At 37.4% G+C, this 19,006-nt stretch overlaps 1 protein-coding gene across 6 annotated transcripts in view; it reads right to left on the bottom strand.

Moving 5' to 3' along the window:
- rxraa (retinoid X receptor, alpha a) overlaps positions 1-17,504 on the bottom strand; it is a 156,395-nt gene extending 138,891 nt beyond the window's left edge. For 3 of the 6 annotated variants that reach the window (XR_010911453.1, XR_010911452.1, XM_067483499.1), the window contains exon 1: positions 17,387-17,504. Coding sequence is in view for 4 of the 6 variants with exons in the window: in XM_067483499.1 (XP_067339600.1) it covers positions 17,387-17,417 (31 nt within the window). In the remaining 2 variants the exon portion in view is untranslated. The remainder of the gene's footprint in view (positions 1-17,386) is intronic. The other 3 variants (XM_067483501.1, XM_067483502.1, XM_067483503.1) reach the window with 3 other exon arrangements.
- Positions 17,505-19,006: the final 1,502 nt, after the last annotated feature.

Raw genomic sequence — 19,006 nt, 5'->3', positions numbered from 1 at the left:
TTGTGTATTTGGAATTGACTCATCTCATCATATTGATTTAACCTATAAAGCGTACCCCAACCATGAGGCAAGGACGTCAATAAACAAGTCAGCTGAAGATGATTTTAAAACCAACCGAGGCACTGACTGTGTCGTCCTTGGTATAAGAAAGAAAAAAAGATTTTAAAAAATGCCGTGTGTATGTTTGCTACATTATCAACTTTTTATGAATAACTTATTTAGTAAACAAGTCAGGTCAAGTTTTGATGTTACCGAAGTTCCCTAAGTTGACTTTTTTCCAACCCTTCCTCCTCAATTTATTTAATGGTTTTTCAAATACACAAATACTTGTCCATTTTTTTCAATCCTCATTTGTTCATTCCCAACCTACAGTATGTTTTTATTTGCATGGTATGTATTTCTATTTGAATGCTTTTGATTGCGCTTTACTACCTGCTTGAACAATTGTAAATAAATGAAAGACTAAATAAATTATTTAATTAATTGGAAAAAAAGTCCAACTGTTCTTTTTCACAGCACTCCACAATAATACATATTTAATTGGCACCAGTAAAAGTCAAGGCTCCCATAACTCTTGCGACTCTGAAGGCCAAGTTGAAGTCCTGAGCCCTTTCACTGTCCAGTTCTCTGTCTCCCTGCTTTTCTCTTCCTCGTCTTTGTTTGTCATCTGGTTTTGTAAGTGCTCCATGACACCATTTGTCTCCATAACGAATCTCAGTAAACTGCGTCTTGGCGGGCCCACCTGCAGGAGTCCCGGTGCCTGTTGGTGCTCACCATGGGCCTCCCAGGACTACCCACAGAGGAGGAGGCAATTAGGGCCTGGGGAAGGAGCCATAAATCTCCATAAACTTCAGCTAGCCAGTCTCCCCCCACTTTCACTGGACACTCAAATAATGCACCAGCACCCAGACAGACTCCAGAGGAGACAAGGAGGACTTCTGATTTCCCACAATTGAGCATCTCTCTCTCGAGTTCCTCTGCAGTCAAGGACATGATTCATGGTGTAACAATTTTAACTCCAATGATTAGTTTCACGGAAGTCTGTAGCGGTTTGGCGTGTTTTTCTGCTTTGTGGAACGTTATCCAATTAAGTTGCTGAGACTAGCATTTGCGAATGGATATCGTTTATGTACAATACATGTACCTCTGAAAAAACAAACAGCCATTTTAAATAGAGCATGCGCTAAGTTACCAGAGCTGAAGCAGGAGGGTCAAAAGTGTAAACTGTAATAAACTGTAAAGACTTGTCAGTTTCATGGTAGACTGTAAGCTTCAGCAGACTTATGAATTATGGACACTTTTCACCTCAATGCAACGGGGAGCATTTTTTACAACATGTTGTATAACATGTAACCTGTTCTGTATATGTGTGTTAAAAGTATCGTCTAGTGCTGCTCTTCAGGGGAAGAGGCGATGGTCCCACTAATCAGACAGGACGTGCAACGGAAAACATCCCTCTCGAGGAGGAAATGCCTGCTTCCTTTTTATCATATTCTTAAGGACATGCTCCACTGCAAACTTGTCGGTGCATGTGCTTCACATGTTTGTGTAAGTGTGTGTTTTAACAAGTGTTAGGAAATTGAAAAGTTAGTTTATTGTCACTGCTTTTATTTTCTTTAAAAAAAATATACTTTAAATCTGTATGTTTAATTCAGAATAACATAATAAATAAAAAATGACTGTGAAGCTGATCTCTTGATTATTCTTTTAGTGGCACCACAAGTTTATTAGTTTAGTCAACTGTTTGGAATGTGATTTGAAAGTTCTTAAAAGCATTCTAATAATTAGCAAAGTCGTAATAACTTTTGTTAAGCTTTACTTTTTATTTAGTCAAGTTTTAAAGTTTTAGGCCAAAAAATTATATTTGTCAAATAGTTTGGTTAATAGCCAAATACTCATAAACAAAGGTTTACTTACTGCATTTACTGCAACTTTCAATTTCAAGTTCAAACTAATTTTATTCACATTCTTTTTTAATTATTTGAAAAATGCACTGTGACCAACCTGAAAGGGGGGTGTTTTTTTTTCTTAGCCTGTGAAAAGCAGATGTTTAAAGACACATGGTTGTCTTCGCAAACTGTAATTGCCAGCAGAAAACACCTAGGTCTCAGTATTTATCTTTTTAATTTTTATTTTCACCTATACTACAAGGCAACTGCTTTTGACAATTTTATTACGATATAGTGTGGAAATAACGAAAGCACCATATAGAAACAAACTTTAAAAAGTTTAGACGTGTTTCCAGTGACTAGAAAATTATACTTTAGATGAAGGCAATAATCATCGGAATGCAATCATGCTTTTGCTGTGAAACGTTGCTGGCAAAGTTAACTCAAATTAATATAAAGTCAAAATAAAGTTGGAAAAGAAAGTGTCAGTTTTACCTAAAAATGGTAAAATATACAGTATATGTTAAGGATTTAAATATATACAATGTGCAATCTAGCTTCCTATCAAGTAGCATAACTGTTTTTGTTAAAAGTGTGCTAAAAGACGTCTCCCACCAGATGCTGCTGATAGAGATGTGAAAGGTGTCGACCTAATCTGCGAACTGTCTTTCCTCTCCCTTCTCTGCACAAACAAGCCACCTGTCTGGAACATTTCAAAGACACACGGGGGAAAAAATTGCTATTCGTGCATAAGTGTGTCATTTAAATAGTCTACCTTTCCTTGACCTGGAGACACACTGCTACGGTTTGCCAGTGAAACCACATGTGGAGGTGGCAGCACAACTCATTCGATCCCTTCACCTCTCTACTGTTCCCTTCCCCCCCTCCCTGTTCTTCCTCCATGCTGGTGTGCTATCATTTTACTGGGTCACCAGATTTCCCAGAGTCACAGAGGGGACATGTTACTCACCTCTTGACTTTTTTACCTCTTGAACTGACAGAATGTTTTTTTGATACAGGGCTAAGACTGCCAGCTGTCATTCTCACCTCCCACTTATTAAAGACTGAAACCAAGCTAAAGAAGGTGTGCAATTTAGTGAAAGTAAAACGGCACGTAACAGAGGAAAGCTGATAAGCCTCGAGCTGTACTTGTAGAGCGGCTCATCTAACATTAATGGTAGAGTAATTGGTTTGTAACTGTTACACTTACTAGCCCATCAATGATGACCAGGGAGGTGAGTGTAGAGTTACTTGGTTGGGATAAGGGGCCATTGTGCCGGAGCTCCTCCACAGGATCAGCTGAATGGGCCTGCAGTTATGTTGGACAAATATTTATACAGTATCATGTGACTGGAACATTCTAACTAGGTGAGACAATGATAGGAAGGGTGATTGAAAAGTCAGATACATGTGTACTACAGTTTTAACTTATCTGAAGACATGCTATTGGATCATTCAGTGATCAAAGCTCAGGAAACACACTCATTAAAGGGCTCCTTACACTAAAGTGTATTTATATTGTGGGCTCTGTGAGAAGTGTAATTAGGGATTGGAATTATTTCAGTGTCTGGGAAGCATTTAATAATTTATTCTAACATGTTCGTATTGGCCCTACCATGCTGTTATATATATATATATATATATATATATATATATATATATATATATATATATATATATATATATATACACATATATAAGTATATAAACACACACACACACACACACACACACACACTGGCATAGTTTTTAGGCTGGATCCCCTTTTCTGACGCAACCTTCCCCAATTTCTACGCGGCTTGGGACCGGCACTGCACGGTTGAGGATGAGGGGCTGTTGGGGTTCCAGTGTCTTGCCCAGGGACACTTCGACGTGCAGTCGGGAAGAGTGCAGTGTGAACCTCCAACCCTATGGTCGGTAGGTGGCCACTCTACCAATTGAGCCACTGCCCACCCCTACTATATTGTTGATATATTAAAGAAATAAAAAAACTAATAAATCTACAGTAGTTAAAATAAACCAGTTGTTCTATCTAATGCAGATTCTTTACTTTTTTATTGGTACCAATATTTTATTTACTATTTTTTAAATATTACGTTTGTCTCCATATTAATGCTGAAATGAAGTCACATTAATGCAAATAATTAACTGTTAGTTTTAGGTTAATCTTTGCTGTAACCACAACCAGATTTTACTGATTAGTACTTAATTTTTTCAACAAATTATCACTTAGCATTTACATGTGGATGCCACCTAGTAATAAAACCTACATGTTTAAGCACAAGAAGATAGATTTGGTCAGTACCTAACTTTGGCGTTCCCTCAGTGACTAACAGAGACACCTTAAGGTGGCCAATACTGTAAGTGAGAGTAGAAATGTTTTTTTTTTGCCCCAATTGTTATTTAAGTAAAGAAAAAGCAAACTTTATATAGGTTAAGGATCTACTAAAAGAAAAAAACAGCCATTATTGGTGATCCATTTGCATCCTGTTGTATATTTTGTTGTCATAATTACCTGTGATACTCTATATGTGAAACTTGTGAAACCATTTATTCAATGTGCTACATAATCTAGGTGACTCAATAAAACTGACTTTTTAAATTATTTACTACTTGGACGTTTTTTTTTTCTGTCAAGTACCTGAAAGCTAAAAACAAATTTGATTAATTGCTGCATTTTAAGTGTTTACAATCTGTGATTAAGTTTTTGGCAAACCAATATCCTGCCAGATGGTATTATTTTCAATTTCATTTTTTCATTTCATTCTTCATGCTATGTTTTCTTTTTTGTCTGTCTGGATTGCATTTGTTGCTTTCACAATTTATGGCAGTTAACAATTGGATTGAGCATAAGAATATTTAATGTAAAATGTGGTTTGACAAACTTACATTTACTTTTTTTTAAACATCTGATAGATATTTTACAGTATTTTAGAAATTATGCATGACTGGTATTTTATTTTTTTGTTATAATAAATATAATATTACCTACACTCTACAGTACTCCCCATTTCAGAAACACAGTCCTTAACATTTGATGATTTACAGTTTTAAAAATTAAACTACTTTTTACTTGTCCTTCTTGTTAGAGCCTTTGCTACATTGCGCTAAGTAACAATAGACAATATGTTTTAAGTTCTCAACAGCAAACACTGAGATCTAACCACAATCAGGGCAGGTGTGTTTACCTGGATGTAAGCTTGGGATCTTGTGTGCCAACAGCTGAACAATGGCTTGTTCTGTACAGCTGGAAAATGGGAAATGGAACTATAATCTTGGTAGCTAACCTTACACATAATCCCGCTCTTAGATGGAGACGCTAAAGAAAAAATCAGCCTACAATTAAATCTTAGCAAGGCAGAGTGGCCTAGTTTTTGCCAGTTTTGTCTGTTAAGTGTGAAGGTTATAGTATATGATTTCATTCGCTTTATGATTTGCCACTCATGTATACAGACTTTTCCTTTAATTTGTCACCTGTCTACATACATACACCTTGTTCCTTTCAGTATGCTTCGCTCTAAAGCTTTCTCACGTTTACTAAGAGTTTCTGCAGCTGACAACAGAATCCAAATAAAACAGTCTGCTGTAAAACACACTGCAGAATGGTGAAAGGTTGGTTGGATTTCAGGGGAGAGCTATCCCACTACATCCCAGCACACACACATGACTTTCGCCAGCAGGCTCCAGTTCTTCCAAATGCAAGTAAAACTCACTAAAAGTTTCTGTAAAATAAAAATTGTTTAGCTTGAGCCACAGGGCAGCAAAAGAAAAATAGTCTGCTGAAGCTCGATATAGCAATATTGAGAAGAACATTGGCAAGTATTGTGGATATAATGCCACAATGACTACATACACAATGCACAAACAAAGTATTAGAATAATGGTATAGTTTGCAAAACACTGACTTTTCAATTTAAGTTTTATATATATATATATATATATATATAAAACTGCACAATCTGGCTTCTGTGTAAGTTTGACTTTATGGTTTTCTCATCAATAAAGCACTTGCAGACAGTGCAAGGAGTTTGACAGTCATTCAAGTTTGTGCCAAAGAAGTGTGGGCATCGAACCTTTATGGTATATAGTTGTAAAAAACCATATGTGTATGCAAAGTCTTCATAAAGCAGACACTGTAGTGGAGTAAATTCATTGCTTGCTGATAAAAAAAGCATGACACGGCCTAACTGTATTCCCCATGTGATGAAATCTAAGGAGTGTATGTTTCTCTCAAAAATGTGGAAATCAAGACAAACACAGCAACTTGGTTTTTGAGGTGAGATTGAGTTGCCATGTGACCCTAACCCTAACCCCCTCCCCCCAACTACCAACAACTACTCACTGCCCTCTGAACCTCCCTTGAGAGCCACAGCTGTTGGGGACCTCTCTTTGAACTCACAGCAGGAGGTCTACAGCGCCTCCTCACCCTAACCCAAGAGTTCTTTCAGCAGCCACCTCAGACCTTGCAGCCTGCAACTATAGCCTATAAAGTGGACTTTAAAGATGGCTGAAACCTCCCATGGCAGCTGCACAGCTAGTAAAAGGTGCCACGCAGGCAGATCACCTGAGAGCACTGGGGGTTAGATCACTGTAGTGCTGCTCATGTGTCCTTCAGTTTGCTCTTTTTGCAGAGGATCAGGCAAACAAGGGTTGTGATAGTGGTTTCTTAAGGGATATAAATTAAAAAGAAGGATTCAGTAATTTGAATGCATCCATATGTACATGTAAACTGAGAGAAAGCAAATATACTTATTTTGCAAAACCCTTGATTATGATCACGTACTTAGTTTTTTCTGTCCTTGCCAACTTTTGTAAAGTTTTTACAATTTGTATTTTCTCTGGGCACCTACACTATAATTACATTTAGAAAAGATTTTGGTAAATTATCTGTGATTAAGATTTAGTTATGGAAACATAATGGCTACATTGGCATTGATTTATTAAAAATTAAGTGTTAACTGCAGGCCTGTGACCAGACATGACCTTTAATACCCTGCATGAACATTGAACTTGTTATTAATCACTTCAAACCATACTCCCTTATTTCCCACCTAACTACACATTACTTCCTACATTTGACAAAGAGATCAAGAGAACCATAGTACAACCAAGTATTGGTTGGGGAGAGTGTAGCCAGACAACACAGGATGGTGGTGTGTAAAATGACTCTGCTGGTGAGGAAGATGAAGATGACTAAGTTAGAGCAGAGGACGAAGTGGTGGAAGTTGAGAAAGGAAGAATGTCGTGTAGTTTTCAGGGAGGAGCTGAGACAGACTCTGGGAGGTCAGGAGGTGCTTCCAGATGACTGGACTACTAGAGCTAATGTGATCAGGGAGACATGTAGTACAGGAAGTGTACTGGTGTCAATTTTTAAGAACAAGGGAGATGTGCAGAATAAAGCTGATGAGCCAAAAAAATAAAGTTGTGGGGAAGAGTAGCAGAAGCTAAGGAAAGGACAGAGGTGAGCATTTGTGAGCAGCAATATGGTTTCATGCCTAGAAAGAGTCCAACAGATGCAGTTCTCTTCGGGAGAGGAGATTTATGTGTGTAGTGAGAGGGGACATGAAGTTAGTTAGTGTGAGAGAAAAGGATGCAGAATATATGGTTAGATGGAGGCACATGATTCGCTCTAGCGACGCTGGAAAGGGAACAGCTGAAAGGAAAAGAAGTAGTTAAGGATTCAGGAGGAATATAAATAATCTGTTTAATGTCCTTCATGTTGATGAAAGATTGTGCATATTTAAACTCTACATAAATACACCTCTCATTTCAGTGCTCCATTAGTATCTATTCCTCCCAAAATGCATTGCCATTCCAGAAATACTAGATGAAATATCATCAAAACATCCACATTAACAGGGTAATCTTTAGTAACACACACCAGGTAGAGGTAGAGGCACACATGCTCCCTACAACCTATTTGCTATATCTAATTTCACAACGGCAGACATTAGAGGTGTGTCAGAAACAAAATAATGAATTCTTCCATCTCTCCCTTCTGACAGTGGAGCAAAGGTCTTGTGGGAATTTCAGATGTGAAGAGTTGCAAATATCAGCCCTTTCATTTCGCTAATTCCCTTTTTTTTTTTTGCTTTACATGTGCAAGATCTAAAGAGTCTCAGCATGAGTCACTTTATTTCCCCTTTACAGTTCCAGGACTGTGAAGGTACAAAAGCAAACAAGAGGTTTATTTTTCACAGTAAAGTATAGCTAAAGTATTCTGTTCATTTATGGTATAGATTCCACTTTTAATCTAATTCCTGCAAAACTGCAATGAGACAAAAACAAAAACTTCTAATTCTTGCCTCTCTTCTTCTCACGCTGCCACATATTACTCCCTTGGAAAGTTCCCCATCTTTCTATGGTCTGTGATTTTTCAATCTTCATCTATGTGTCGGGATATGAAATCAAATAAAGATTGGATCAGTGGCATAGCGGCAGCTGGGGCATGCCACGTGGGACTTGTAGTCATTAGGCAGCAGTGACTAATTGCTCTCTGGCTCTGTGGGAATACTGTAAATCTCTATGGGACTTGATCAAGTTGTTCCTACTCTCTTTCTCTCCCTCTCATCAAGGTTTACAGCTCTCCACCCTTACTGCATTTTGCAGAGGAAACTGGAAGATAAATGAGCAAAATCTTTTTCACACCCTTTGGGTTTTGTCATTAAAAGATATGTATCATCCTTGATTAAGAGCATAATTTTTGAATTTCCACTGAAGCGTTGTATGTTGCTGGAGGCAAGGAGCCATTGTTCCTGCAGAAAATCTATTTAGACATACTGGGTTAGTGGCTGCCAGGACAAAGTCTATGTTAATGACCCTGATCTATGTCTATTGTTGCAAAGGGATATAGAACTGAGGCAATTTTTTAAGCAGTAATCATAGTTGCCAGCTGGCTAGATATGGCATTCAAGAATCCAAGGACATGGTGTATTTTTCTAAAATGCAATATTCATCACCATTCGAATAGAAAATACTAAAAGATGGACACAACAAACCAGGTAATAAACAACCCCCTCATCAAGCTGATTGACAGGATGTACTGCCTGTCCTTCACTTCTGTTTATGTCCATTATTTCTATTGATTTCTGTCAGTTTGAAATTATATTCTTTTTCCTTTGCTCAACTTGTCACGGTTGCTTTTAATCACTTGCAGCATCAGCATGAGTCTTCCGGCCTTGAGGTGGTACTTTCAACACAGAGAGATCCAATATGTTTTGTCGAAGCTGTGATGGCACATCGATCAATACCATCTCGTCAAAGGTTTTTAAAGGATTAAAGATAAATGATTTACTGCTTTATGGGTGAATGAGAAGCACTGGAAAGTACTTTAAGTACCAATAGGTAGAAAAGGACTATATGAATGCAGCCCTTCACTTTAGCTATCATTAGGTACAAATGATAGAGTGACATGTGAAAACTTTTGTTTTCTGACATGTTAAAAAGTAAATAATCAGTGGCTAATAAAAATACACATCAGATATAAATAAACAGTAATCATTGCTTGTGGCCATAACTGCATTGTAGTAACAACAAATAATAACAAGAATGGCACATAAACATAAACCCTCATGGCATGCAACCATTTCACTGTGCGTGCTGAATCATTCAACAGTCCTTTCTTGAAGAGTTATCCCTTGCTGGATGAATCTTTTTTAACAAAGTGTTACAGTAAACTCACCACTCACCATGTACTGCAGTGTATGCAATAGTTCTTTGATAAAACGACAAAAGCAGAGAAAACACACATCAACAAAACATCAAAATAGTGTAGGCTTCTTACATGTAGCTTCTGTTACATGACAGAAAGTTTGTTACAAAGAAAAATGTAGTTTTTATAAAAGATCTTTTTCAAATGAAATATTTTAACAGAATTGGTTTAGCTTCCCTTTGTGGAAAAACTAAGATATAACAATTGTGTTGTCACAACAGCAAAGATTGATTTGAAATCCAACATTTAAAATTCATAGTTATCGCTCTTTTACATGCCACTATCTTGTATATGTCTTGTAAGAATATTAACATAAAGTTCTGTGAACTGCCAGGTGTGTTATATATTGTGTCTTTAATGTGTTATGCACAAAGTATATGTCCTCAATTCAAGCTGTAATTTACATTAGCCAGGTTCGACAGTGGTACTAAACACCTCGAGAGGACAAACATGTTCATGCAACAGATATGTGGACGAAGCACAAGTTCTGCAGAGGCAGAAATGGTATCCCTTAAAGCTCAGTGAGCCCAAGTGAAACCAAGCATGGACAAGTGAATAATTAGTTAGCCACCCTGAAATCAGGAGCAGCAAAATTTGCTTTTTACTGAAGCCAGTGCCTTTGTGAGTAGGACACTCACAATTTTGGTTATGTACTGTACAGTATGTATTAATATTCAAGTGGATCTAAGAATTTGGGGCACACACTGGATAAAGGATACACTTAGGTTGGCATATTTAAAATAAATGATTTAAAATGTTTTAAAACCTAAAAACCAGGCTAACATCTAAATATTAGCTTTATCTGATACTTTCATCAAATGAAGCTGAAAAGGTTTTTAGATTTTGCTTTTGTTTTTGATTTTGAAGGTGTTGAAGAGGATTTCCGTTCCTCTACTGTCATAAATTGCATTTATCGTAGGAGAATGAAGTACAAATTTCCTGTGAGACGTGGTTGGGCTAAAAGAAAGGGGTGGGGGAGTGAGGTAGACTGAGGCTACAAGGTAATCACACTCAACACATTTGGATATCATTACAGAGTCACTCTTGCTGAGTGACTCCTACAGGTTGAAACACTGCTTACAGTGTTTAAAATGGATTTGATGAAAGCATTCATTCAGTCCAGCTCATTAGTTTGAGCCTTGGATTGTACACATTTTGAGATCACTCACTGTTGGCTTGTGCTGAGCTGCCAACGCCAGGAGGTTTGCTTTCCATTTATATCTACATAAATTGCTCAGTAGAAAGATCAATTTTAAGCGGAACACCTATCCAGAAAGCTAATATCCATGGCAGCAGGCTTCTTTTTAAGAAATAATACATTGGCATGATTCGGTCCATGGTGGAAAAGCTTTTCTGGAAGGCCGAAATGTACACTGATCATCATTTCAGCTAAGGTTCTTGTGTGACAGCTTTGCTGTGCCTTTATTTCAAGCTTGTATTTATTTTTTTTTAAATTATATTCTATATGTAGATCAACGATGTCACCATACAGAATGAAGTTACTGAAAGACTCTGCAAAACCCTGGAAAATGTTGAATGTGATTTAAGGTTTTTTCTTATGAGTGACAGTATTTTTATGCAGGGAAACTTCTGTCAGATAAACTTAATAGGAAAATACAGAATATGTATAACGCACAGCATGAGGCAGGAAAGTCAACACTTTATACTGTTATTTTCCATTTCACTTAACAAAAGGTCACACTGCTTCCTGCGAAGCTGTAAAGGAAATCATGCATAGGTGTTTGATATGAATATATTTCTGAATTCACTTAAAATTAGGTAACAGCAAGGTATACAGTCTGAAAGCATTTTCAATTTTTACGTATTGTTATTTGTTAATTTGCTCTGTCTCCTAAAACTCCAAATGCGAAGGTGTGACTAATATTTCTTTTGCTCAAAACAGAAACAAAAGAAAAAGCAGAACTGAGCATGAGCAACTTTCTTTTACTGTAAAACACACTGTGGTCCATTGTGAAACCCAGAGGGGATATTACAGGAAATGGAATGAAATATTCTTTCTGTAAAGCAAAACCAGAAAATTAGGTATAAGAACTTGCCCACAAATTTACAAGGCTTATCAAAATGAACAATTGAAGCCAAAATCACAGAATTTCTCCCTGCCGCACAACAGACAATAGATAATTCTGTTGTTTACCATTTCATCTTCTGATTATTTTTTCACAATAATGTTATTATCATCATGCTAATAAACAAATCTTTATGTTTTCCTATATTTAGGACAGAGCATCAGATGCCTAAAGTAAAACAATGCGGATGGTCAAAGCATCTTAGTGTCTTCATGAAAAACACCGCACTGGGGCAGATTGGTCGAGATTCGGTCTTCTGCTGTCTATACATATAAGAGTAGTGTTTTCTCCAATTACCATTAAAGCCCATAAAAACCTTCTAACCATTTGCTACAGTCAGAAGCTATTAAGGTCCACTCACAAGCAGGTTCATCATACAGTACTTTTCCCAGAAACCAAAAGCTCTTGATGTTTCTGAAAAACCATCACAAATGTTTACAAAGGCAAAGGCCGGGTAAATGTAGTTATTTTGGCTGCATTCTCCTTATTCCCACATAGCTAACAATTAAATATACATCAATTAAATAAAAGACAACATCATGCACTACAACTTAAAGCTATGATGGACTTTCACAGCAGACTTTCACAACTTTTTTTCTAACTGTATATCATTGTGATAATTGAAGCTCTAAATTTTGGTTGGACAAGACAATTCCTCAGTTTTTAGGTTGAAACTGTTAGAAAGGTGAAAATTATTATAATGAGAGAGAGACTTGTTCAGCTCAACCTCTCCAAAACCGAAGTCCTTGTCTTCCCAGCCAGAGCTCCGACACAACACAACATCAGCATCAACATTGGATCTACAGTAATTGTCCCACTCGGTCAGAAATCTGGGGGTCATCATCCACAACCAATTGAGCTTTAGGGACCACATCTCCTCAGTCTCTGCAGCATGCAGATTTGCCCTCTACAACATTAGAAAGATAAGACCCTACACCAAGGAATATACATCCCAACTCATTGTACAGGCGCTGGTCATATCTAGTTTTGATTACTGCAATGCTCTGTTAATGGGGTTACCGGTATCTACTTGCACTTGCATCTCATGAAATGTGAACACTTTTCTGATAGGACTTTGATGTTTTCTTTGCTTGCCTTGTACCTCACTTTCGATTTGGATAAAAGCGTCTGCTTAATGACTAAATGTAATGTAAATGTGATTCTACTATGCAATTATTATTGAGGTCATAGTAGGTCATTAATGAGGAAATGCAGTCGAACTGTACATTATAAGAAGAGCAGGTTGTAATGTTTTGGCCACACTATTTTAAATTAATGAGATGGCCAAATTTTGGAACCACCTCTTCTTACAATGCACTTCAGTATGTTGCTTGTATTGGCATCAGAATGCCCCCCACCCCCGCCCCAAAAACATTATATATGTATTTATGTTACTGGGTATGCAAAGCAGTGGAGGCACATGCTTCGCTGTGGTGACCCCTGAAAGGGAACAGCCCAAAGGAAAAGAAGAAGGTATCCAAAGCAGAAGTCTTCCTGTCCTGAGACTTCCTGTTGTTATTGTGACCATAACACTTTTATACACATGATTGATATCACCTGATATTATGTCACCTGACAAACATTGTGATGCCTAATAATGAGGAAGAATTGACTAAATTGACCCCCCGCTCCCCCACAAACACACACACACACACACACACACACACACACAAACACACACACACACACAGGGCCAATGTCTGAATTGCCCAATGGCCCTTAGACAGCACAAGATTTTGGGTTACCTATTGTCACATGTAGTCACATGTACTAATATCCTGGTCAGATGGGTGCTACCCAAATGTAAAAGCTCAGGATCTGCCACTGAATTTAAGTTAGAGGACAACAGGGAACAAACATATGAATTCTCTGTATAAAAGTACTGTTGTAAAGCACGAAGAATATCTCAGAATCCAAGATACAGTATGTTAGGCAGGGATGAGAAACAAAAATTCATCACAAATTTCTGTAACTGGATGATTAAAAACAGAGACTGAGCCATGTTAAGTCGACGTTTAGCTCATGCTCTTATCTAAATGTTAAACATTGGAGCCTCATTTTTCTCCTATGCTCTCATGTCGTTGCAGCCTCTCAACCCCTGTCTGAGGGTAGTCATGCGCTACAGAAGGGTGCAGACGTTTGCCTACGTGACCCTGGGCCCTTGCAGGCGGAAGACGGAGCAAGCTCCTGTCTGACTCAGCCCAGGTCCACGCAGCAGGCTGTCAAAGCCCATCATCGTCATACACTCCTGCGATCAATACCTTACAGCCTCCTGACAGGGTGTGTTAGTGCAACACACTCCTTTCTCTCACATCTTAACCGGAAAATCCAAAAAGAAAGAAAGGGAGCAAATGCAAAGAGCAAATTTGTCATTTTAGTGACAGCATGCAGCCATTTCTTTTTTTGTCCTTTGACAGCATGGTTGCCACAGTATATGGGTTTTTAAATTAAGCATTTTTTTAACAGTCTAGTGTGGAGTCTGATGAAGTTCTTCCACACATTCCCACCTCAGAATATAATAATGCCTTCCAGATATGACACCACATACAGTAGACTGAGTATTTAGCTTCTCTCATCAGCTTAAGTTGCAATCAGGGATATTTTAGCAAATGTTACAAGTTCTTGCAGCAACTCTAGCAGAGAATATGATTTATGGCTTGGAACTTGAACACTTAAAGCTTTCCACACAGTTCTGAAATGAAGCTTAACTTAGGCAAAGGCTGTCTTTAGCATAGTTCTACTCACACACACACGCACACACACACACGCAAACCACATTACAGTGCCTTACCAATTTTCTGTTACCAATTTTGTGGACATAAAATCTCAAATTCTGTAAAATCAAACAAACAATGCAAATGGAAAGTTTATTTCTAATTATTATTAAGTTAATAAAACCTAGGACTAGCTCACCATACAACCAAGTCTCATAACAAAATGTGCAATAGCTACATTGTTCCCCAACACAAAACATTCTAGTCTCACAAGATAGTGAGATGTTTTTTGTTGCCTATACTTTGACTGTACTATAACTTAGAACCCCAGCATTTCAATTTCTGATGCCTAAAGCATGAGGTAGACAGGACTTTTCCAGAGGAGACTGGGGTTTGACTCTAGTGTGAGATGTGGTGCACTTTAATTATTATTGTAACACATTGTGGTGAACATGGATAATGGTGTCAAATAGTGAGTCTTCTGGAGCATCTGACAGTAATGTCTATATTATGAAAGTACGTGTGATGTGTTTACGAGTCACGCTAACGTTTTGTTTTAATGTAATTTTTTAAGTTTTTGTGCCGAACCCTAACCATCGTTGTTAAGGTAATGTTACCCTGAAGTTGTTTTCCCTATAAAGTTGTTCCTGTGGCATCAAAAGGTGGGTCAGATACTAATGCACCTGCAGCATCAATACTGGATGCAACGCGTCAAATAGTGGTGCCAAACGGTACCTTTGGCTTCAATATGACATGCCAAAGGACGTACAATGCGGCACGATTTGACGCCTTAGAAAGCCTCAATATCTGACGCTGTGGGATGAGAACGGGTTGGCACTTTTCATAATCTTTGCTTTGTGAATGTATAGGATGTTGATTTTGTTAGGTATCATGAACATTTTGCCATAAGACTGTAGAAAGACTATGTGGCTTTTCCATTGCTCTGGTGGATGCTATGCACATTGCTCCCACCTGAAGTAATATTTTGAGATAGTTTCAGCGTCAAAATGCATTTTGATAACATTTGAAATGAGAAATATTCACTATTCACCAATATTAATAGGTTTATAATAATTTCATAATTTTCATTTTTTCATTCCTTATTAGTTAATTATTTCAAATTATTCCAAAGAAATCGTGGACTGCAACATATTTTGGTTGCTTGTACCATTAATACTATACTATAAAAAAAGGAGAACTTCTTAAAAAAATGTGACTATGCAATAGGTTTATTAAATAATCGACAGGTTTAATGATTTTAACTTCATTTCTGAGAAAGTGTCCATCAGTTTTAGGGGATAATTAAAAGTTACCATTGTTTCCATAGCAGCGAGCAGGTACTGGAGCCCCCTGGGTTTTTCAAGTCATTCATGTGTCACATAAAGATTTTAAAAATGTAAGTAATGTTACCCATTTTTGTTTAGCCGTATAAATGTAAAAGTACTCTACAAACTGCACTTTAAACTATTATGTATAACAAACATTTTTACTTTTATCACATAGTTTTCCCAATGAAAATTGTTAAAATCTATTTTCTTTTGTGTCGCTGCCAGAAACCACAGTCACATGATGTGGGCACAGGCCATTAAAAAAAAAAGTTGTTATTTCACAATCTTTCCGCCCATATTGTGAGACTAGTGTGTTTATGTTGTTGACCAGCATAGCTGGTAGCATTTTGATGTGAGATTGGTTTGCACCATATCAGTACTAAAACAATGTTTCTATTTTAAAATGTTGTTTTTTGTTTTTTGCAAGGACCACCAGAGCTGCATTGAGCCATTACCATTATTGATTCTTTTCACAAAGTTTGAGTTGAACATTGGGCAAAGCATGTGAGTCAAGGAGAACTTTGGCTAATCAATGGGAAAAACCTTCTGATTATATAACAATATCACTTTTTCTTTGTCGTATTTTTGCACATTAATGCTCACTAAACCTGCAAAAGGCAAAACAGATCAACATAGAAATGAAGGACAAAAAATGTACTGTACAAAAGGCTTCTGAGGGTACATGTATGCATGTATACCGTTAGTGTGTGGATGAACGTTACTGCAAACAAGTCAAAAGCAAAGAGAAAAATACCTTTGACCTACAGTACAAATGTCTCCAGTTATTTAATATGTAGTGTATGAAGCAATCTAAAGTACAATCATTAAAGCTGGTGGGTGTAGTCCAGCCTTCTTTCTAAATAGCCATTGCTCTTGCAACAGCAAATGCTTGCATTCCAGGGTTATGTGCCAGCTCTCTCTACGAACATAGACACACACACACACACACACACACACATACTGCATCATATACGCAGACAGACACACACAGACATACTTGCAAAATCACTAATCTCTCTTTCTACAGTTCTGCTTGACAAACACACCAGAGCTTCTTTGTGGTTTGAGGGTTTTCCATCCTGCCAAGTGTCAATTCACATCTTGTGCACAAACCTAAATGGAGTTTAATATTTGTCACAAGATTTCTAAAATCAGAGTTATAGCCTCAGTGTGGTACAAGAACCCTCTCAAACAAACGAGATTACAGTGAGCATGAACTGTAGAAGCTGTAAATGTTTACAACATCGGACTACTGTAACTATGAACTAGATAAATATTTTATTTTTTATTGGCTAACAAAATATGCAAATAATAATCAGCTTGAAATTATTTAGCAAGTTCATTAACAGATTTGGAACTAAGACAATGTATATTATTTACTTGCAAATAAATATATTATATTAATAAGCTGTGCAATTGTGATAAAATAGGTCTTCAACCCAATTAATCCTTTCAGAGGAGCTATATACTGTATTACCTACATTTAGAAAGGCTCCTCTCATTTTGATGATGATGATACTGCCTTATTTGCCATGACCAAACATTTCTAAATGAACACAACGGAAAGTCTTATAAACATAACAAGCTCAGCTATTCACAAAAAAATAAAGCCCACCATAAGGTAAAAAAATAAATAAATTGCATAAACATAACTCACCCATGCTGAAGTCCAGACAGGAGGGGTCCATAGTGAGCTACCTCTGTCAGACAGACAGTTCCACAGACTTACGTCTTCCTCTGTCAAGTGCAACTTGCCCTGGAGATCAGATGAAGTCTGGCTCAGACAGCTCTGTAACCAAACTTTTTTTTCCTTCTTTTTTTTTCTGGTCAGCTCACTTCCAAAGAATAGACAGTCCCATGTTGGAGATCAATCTGTTGTGAGCTCTCCATTTTGGGCATTAGGAAATCCTGGCTTTCTTTAGTTCCAAAACATGCGAAACAGAGCAATACATAGCTGAACTCTTAAACAGGATTTTCTCATGCTGCTGCAACCTTCCAGGATAATGCCACTGCAGCTCTGGGTTTGTTTTCTGGTTGCTTTTAGTATTTTCGTAGCTTTAACACCACATTGTTTCATGGCTGTGCTTTGCCTGACAGCGTTCAAAAGCACGACTATGAATACTATCAAGGTTTCACACAAGTAGAGAAACTGGCCTGAGAAGTGATTATGTTTTAAACAATATAATATTTGTTGAGTTATTTAATCATGATAAACATTGCACTTCACATTTTGTGATTTAAAAAAAAATCTAAACATGACAAGAAAATTATGAGAAGGAAATATTTATATTTCTATGCCCCCAACAAGCAGTCAAGTCCAGTCTGTCCAGACTCATGTTTAATCAGTTCACCCATAAGTCCAAGGGGACATTTGTGCCGCATGTAGTGAAATTCCCTTTAGGCATTCCTGCGATCTCGGATTGACGAAAATGAGCTTCGACTTTCAATCACTGAAATCTAATCACTTCATCCTTGTGTCCAAAAGGATGTTTGTGAGAAATTTAAAGAAATTTCCTCAAGGTGTTCTTGAGATATCACGAAAAATGAGAATGAGACAGACATGAGGTCACTGTGACTTTGAATTTTAACCACTAAAAATCGAATCATTTCATCCTTGAGTCCAACAGGACATTGTGCCAAAGTTGAAGAGATTACCACATGTTGTTCCTGGGATATTATGTTTGTAAGAATGGGACAAACAAGACATGAAGTTTCAGAGGCCTAGACCTTTGACTTCTAACCAGAGCTGGCCCTGGCATACAAACAAGATCAAAACCAAAGGACAGTCATGAAAGGCGTGTTAACTGTATGGCACTCATGGCAACAAACTCATCAGTGAAACATGACAATCTGTTTCTGTTTTTCCAGCATAACACACACACACACACTCACACGCACACGCACACACATACACATGCTAATGCACATAATCTGTTAAAAATGACACACATTGTCAGAAGGCAATAATGAAATATTACGCTTGAATAGAAAAATGGTCCACTCAAATAGACATAAAGTAATAAAGAGAAAACCACAATAAATATTCATGCCACTCTGTCTCTTTTAATTTTGTCCGTAGCTTAAAAAATGAATATTTGTCTACACTAAAAGTCACATCTCATATATAGAAAACATTTTGCTGCCAGTGTAAGGTTCAGGTGGGACATTCATAAGCACGCTAGGAGAGATCTATACCATCATTCCATCACATAGACTGTGACACAAGGCCATGGACGTATATGAACCTATTTGATATGTAGACATCTCAGGGTTAAAA

This window comes from Channa argus, chromosome 18, assembly GCF_033026475.1.
Source record: "Channa argus isolate prfri chromosome 18, Channa argus male v1.0, whole genome shotgun sequence".
Lineage (NCBI taxonomy): Eukaryota > Metazoa > Chordata > Actinopteri > Anabantiformes > Channidae > Channa > Channa argus.
This window is presented reverse-complemented; position numbering and strand designations above follow the sequence as displayed.